General features: G+C 39.9%; 1 protein-coding gene across 1 annotated transcript; it reads right to left on the bottom strand.

Annotated features, from left to right (window-relative positions):
* Positions 1-1,223: 1,223 nt before the first annotated feature.
* Positions 1,224-3,190, bottom strand: olig2 (oligodendrocyte lineage transcription factor 2). Its single transcript, XM_075478639.1, has 2 exons — positions 3,106-3,190; positions 1,224-2,766 (listed from the first exon to the last, which is right to left on the bottom strand). The coding sequence occupies exon 2, from the start codon at positions 2,748-2,750 to the stop codon at positions 1,923-1,925; it is 828 nt and encodes a 275-aa protein (XP_075334754.1). The 5' UTR covers positions 2,751-2,766; positions 3,106-3,190; the 3' UTR covers positions 1,224-1,922.
* Positions 3,191-5,518: the final 2,328 nt, after the last annotated feature.

A 5,518-nucleotide genomic window follows, 5' to 3' on the forward strand; every position in this document is an offset into this window, starting at 1 on the left:
TAGTCCAGAACAACCATTGGTTTCAATTAAAAAAAAAAAAAAAACATTTTTGATGGTAGTCAGTGTTTCTCAAAAGAAAAATTTGCACGAACACTTATTGTAAACCTCTGGTTTCCTCTCACACAGGTGTTAACACTTATTTTGGCTGATTTCATTACAGGCTTTTGAAAATGTATCATAAGGATTTGGAGAAAACAAACCATTTCAGTTGTCTCGCTGTCCAAATGCTGAGCCTTCAGATGAATGATGTAGTTTATTCGTAAATAAGCAGTATTTTGTTGCACTGCACCAAATGACCTCTTCCTCTCTGAAACGTCTTACAAAACACTGAAGGACTTTGAATAATTCAACTCCAGTAATGAGTTGAATAAACAAATGCATGTATGAATATTCAGAGATTTACTTCATCGTTCCAGCCTCAAAAGCCTTTGGAAAACATTTCAACAGCATGCAAAATTTGCTCTGCAGCTGCCTCATTTTCCAAAGTCGAGCAGCCTTTACTCATCACGGCCACTATGGAAAGACTATGAAGAAACTAGTGAAAACTAGAGCAGCATATACCGTTTTATATGATTACTGAATTTCCTTGAGATAAATTAATGGATAAATTGTTCTGTTGTTTCGGACGAAAAGTTCAGCTGAACTGAAGGGTGTCCGTAAAAATCTGTTCAGGCTTATACAGCTGAGGCCACTTTGTGCATAACAAGCACTTCTGAATAGCATTCGATAAGGGTCTACTTTTGAAAAACGCATTGAAAAATAATATTGTTCAAAATAATAATATTAAAAATTGAAACTTTCTGACTTCTTTGGATAGAATGGGTTTCTCAGTTAATAACCTGTATGCCGTAAACTTTATTTAGGATTAATAACAGTCAAAAACAATTAATCCTGGTGGTTATTTTTATATCTTATAATGGTAAACATGCAACTTTTATAACCACCAAATGCCACTGCTCTATGACAAAGGAATGAATCTGCTTCAGTTAGTTTGAAACTTGTAACAAAACTCAGTTTTACAGTTTAAAACTGTATAATAGGAATCAGCATTTGATGCAATGATTTCTTAATTATTATAATAATGTAAATGTTCAGCGGTCTTCCAGACTATTATGTTATGACCAATATGTATCAGTGCTACTTTGAATCTCTTTTCAGTATGATCTGGTTTGTATGGCATAAAAAAATTACAAAAGAAAAGAAAGAAAAAGAAGCACAAGCAGTTTTCTCATTTTCAATTAATGGTCTTTATTTTACACTTCACACCCCAACATAACTGATATGCATCTGAAATTCCCGCTCAAATAAAGTAAATAAATATCAATTTATTTTTCTTTTTTTAAATTAAAGAATAAAGAAGTAGTTATTGTTCATGTCTGGCAGTGAATGATAGCGTGCTGGTGTGAAAGTAAGCAGAGATGCAGTAAAGAAAGACGGGTGATCAAACAGGTGCAGCTTGTGAGGAAAACTGGGTCTTTTCACACAGAAACATAACTCTAATATATAATATCTCCGACTATTTGAACATAATAATTCATCTACATATTTACACTAAATTTGTGGCTTGTTTAAAGTTGGGAACTATTCAACTAGGCCCAAATAACTGGAAAAAAAGAAAAAAAAAACAACTAAACATCAGCAATTAAAGACATATATGCAGACAGTTGGGCTATAAAGGATCACCAGTAACAATCACAAGTTTGTTGTGCTTTAAGAGCTCTGTGAAGAAACACAAACAATAGTGGTTAATTACCATCAAAGGCTACATTAGTTGCAAAACCTGAACGTTCCAGTAAAGAAAAACCAGCACACTGGCTTTTTGCTCGCTCCGTCGACACAACGGATCAAGCAACAAACATAAATAAAAGCGTCATAATGTAGTCTGTACAAAACCCCGGCAAAAGTTAGGGGGGAGTTTAGAGTCACTTGGAGTCGCCGGTCAATCTCGGCATGGTGACAGTGCTCATGCTGGACACATGTGGAGGCGGGACTTGGCACATGCTGCACGGACAAGGCATCCCGGTGCCGACGCCCCAGTGCTGGAAACTGCTCCCCAGAGGCCCGGCACCGGCACTGGGCGCTTTGAGAAGTCCGTGATGGGGTCTGACTGAAGTGACCGCGGAGATTCCGGGCGCGGATAGAGAGGCCGTGGAGACCGCTGCCGGCGGGAGGAGGGCGTGGTGCACTGCTGGGTGTGAGGCGTGGGGAGCCGCGGGGTGTCCCGGTACGGGTCCCGCGTGCGTCATAGTCCCACAAGCCGAAGGGTGGAAGCCCGAATGGTGGCCGCTGCTGCCGTAGATTTCGCTCACCAGCCGCTTCATCTCCTCCAGCGAGTTACTCAGCATCAGGATGTAGTTTCTCGCCAGCAACAGCGTGGCAATTTTGGAGAGTTTACGCACCGACGGTCCGTGCGCATAGGGCATCACCTCACGCAGCCCGTCCATGGCCACGTTGAGGTCGTGCATCCTTTTCCTCTCGCGGCTGTTGATTTTCAGGCGGATCGACTGAAGCTCGTTCTCCGACAGCAGTTTGCGGTCTTTCTTGGCCAGACGGAGGAGGGAGAGGGAGTCTTCGTCGGTGTCGGTGTCGGTGGGGACGCGCAGGCCGGCGAGCTCTGACGGCGAGTCGCTCTGCGTGGAGGACACGGCGCCGGAAAACCCGTGCACGGACTTTTTCAGAGTGGACATGAAGATGTCGTCCACCTCTGGAGAGGAGGGTCTGCTTGACATGCGGCTTGTATCCGAGTCCATGCTAAGTGTTACTGTTCTGAGAAGGCAGAAAGAACAAACAACTTCTCAGTTGCTAAACTCACACAAATCCTCTCGCTCAACCGCACTGATTTCTTTTATGATTCTAAAAGTAATAGTTATCGTTGTTTTTCTCGTTTATCAAGCTTATAGACTAACAGTAACATACTTTATACATTTGCTTTTACTTATCCTCTTACGTGGATTATTTAAATCGAATAAAATATCCCAGAAATGACCAGATTGCGCTCTTTTGCCATAAAATCTGCATATTTGGGTTCTTGCTTGAACTCATACATATATGTGTAAGCTGAGTCTAACTGGCAGGTTGCTTACAAATAAAAAGGAAAACACCTACCGAGTTTTTTCCAAGCGTGATGATTTGCTAATAAAAAAAAAACCTTATAAGTCAAATCCACTTGTTACTCCATATCGCATCTGACCGCCCATTTGGCACGCCTGCGAGTGGCCTCCGGGTTTTATAGCGGGCTTGTGGCGCACAGAGGCCCGGTCTCCCGGACAACGTAGTTTCTGTCCTGGCTTCGTCCCAGCGACCAATCAGAGTCTCGCAAGGAGGAGGGGTGTCCTCCATCCTGATGTAATTACGGACACACAGCATCATTATTAAGTGAAATCAGACACACTCCCTCCCACATATGCCCCCTTCTTCTGAAAATGTTGTCCCGCCTATGGATGGATTTTTCAATAACTAATACATCGAATTTCACTTTTCATAAGTGGTAAATAATACTTGAAAATCCGGAAACAAATTAGAATAATTTAGATCATATATATATATATATATATATATATATATATATATATATATATATACATACATGTGTGTGTGTATAAGTGTTTAGATATATAGAAATATAGATTTAGATAGATATATCTAGATGTAGTCATAATAATAGATAATAATAATGAATAATAATGACTTAATTTGGTGTTAAAACTGTGATTAAATTGTTGTTGTGTTTCTTTTTAATATTTTTATTTACTAAATAAATACATATATATATATATATATATAAAGAAATATTTCTCTCTTTTTAAATCTTATTAATTTTTTTTTTGGTAATGAATTCCACTGTAAAATCAAGCCCGTCCAATATTTACCGGTCGGGGCTTCATAAACATCGCAATATGTTTCCAGCTTGCGGTGTTGTGCTTAATGTGTTGTTTTCGTTTTTTTTTTACCCGCTGTCGACCAGCAGCTGCCGTTTAAAGTGCATGTTTAATGTTAATTAATTAAGTGTGTAAATTTGCCTTTAAGGGTTATTATCCGTAATATTTCAATTAGTCCGCCATAACTCATGGCACTGTGGCCTGCTGCTGGTGCTCAGACGGCCCCTGACTGACAAAAGGCTCCGAAACAGAGATTTGCTCTCAGGCATAAATGAAACTGACAGCAGCAATGTGTCCAAATACGAAAAATATCGAGCAGTCGGACGCGGTCAGGGGTAAGTGCCTCGACACGTTTATGTTTTTCATAAGACTAAGGTGAATACCATCACCTTATATTATTGATGAACTAAAATACAGATAGATAAAGATGAGAATAGACAGCCTCTGATTTAACTAGGCTACACATCTCCCCCCCCCCCCCCCCCCATGTTGGTTATAACTTTTGATTTAGAGTAGGCTCATTTCCATGTTGACTACCATTAACCTTTCAGTTTTTTTTCTGACCTAATTTAGTGGAGCTATAATGTCCCTCGAGGGGGAAAGGGCACTGACACAGAAGCGTGTTTGTGGCTCCTGTTAAACACCCCAAATAACAAAAAATAGACCTGGAAACATCTAACAAATTGTTGTCTGGAACTATATTTGTTTATAGATGTTTTTTTCATGGTCACCTGCTTGTCCGTTAGAGACTGTCGGCTTTTTTTTCTCCCCCCAGTGACCTTAACCATCGTTAGCAATGTGTCACGTGGGTTGTCCATGAGTCTCAAAACCAAGTTCGTTCCAAGTGAGTCCCACAGACGCAAACAGACCCAGTCTTTTTTTCGATCGTACAGGCGGTATTCCCGTTGGCCTAAATAAGATTATGATGATGAAGACGGTTAAAGTGGCATTTTAAATCAGGAGGTTTGCAGTCGGCCTGTTTCGCTGCCTGCTTCATTAGACATTCAAATAGTTTCTGCATTGCTCTGGCTTGACAATGAGACAAGGACTCTTCTCTTCGGCAGGGTTTCGTTTACATTTTATGAATCCTCATTTTAAAAGACCTGTACTGACATCTGCCAGGAATTTGGTCTGAACTCTTGGCCGAGGATATTGTCTGACCTGAAATGGGTCCTTAATTTTGGGGTTGTAACGTTAAGCCTTTGTTGAAAATAAATTTGGTAAAACTTGCTGCATAATAGTGTAATAATAATTTTGATTCCCAGAAGAAGAAGAAAGAAATCAGAAGCTAATTTTTCTTAACATCTTAAATTTCCTGAGAATTAAGCTTTTTTTTTTTTTTTTTTTTTCGCTTTTAGAATTTCAAAAGTAAAAGCAGCAGCCAAGACTGGTGACTGGAATTTTCAGTTCAATTTGGCCCCTAAATAAGATCATGGTGTCATATGTTTAATATTTTTTTCCAGGTCAGATAATTTTCGCAGCCAGGGGTTCAGACAAATTCCTGGCAGACATCAGTACGGTCTCTGAAATAAAGATTCATAGAGTGTAAATGAAACCCTCCCAAAGAGAAGAATCCTTGTCTGTGACAATTTGAATGTCTAATGAAGCAAGCAGCGTCACAGACAGACCATAAACCTCCT

Source organism: Odontesthes bonariensis, chromosome 12 (genome assembly GCF_027942865.1).
Source record: "Odontesthes bonariensis isolate fOdoBon6 chromosome 12, fOdoBon6.hap1, whole genome shotgun sequence".
Lineage (NCBI taxonomy): Eukaryota > Metazoa > Chordata > Actinopteri > Atheriniformes > Atherinopsidae > Odontesthes > Odontesthes bonariensis.

What these genes read in the sequence shown, in the direction of transcription:
- olig2 (XM_075478639.1), bottom strand. Translation starts at nt 2,750, where the DNA reads ATGGACTCGGATACAAGCCGCATGTCAAGCAGACCCTCCTCTCCAGAG.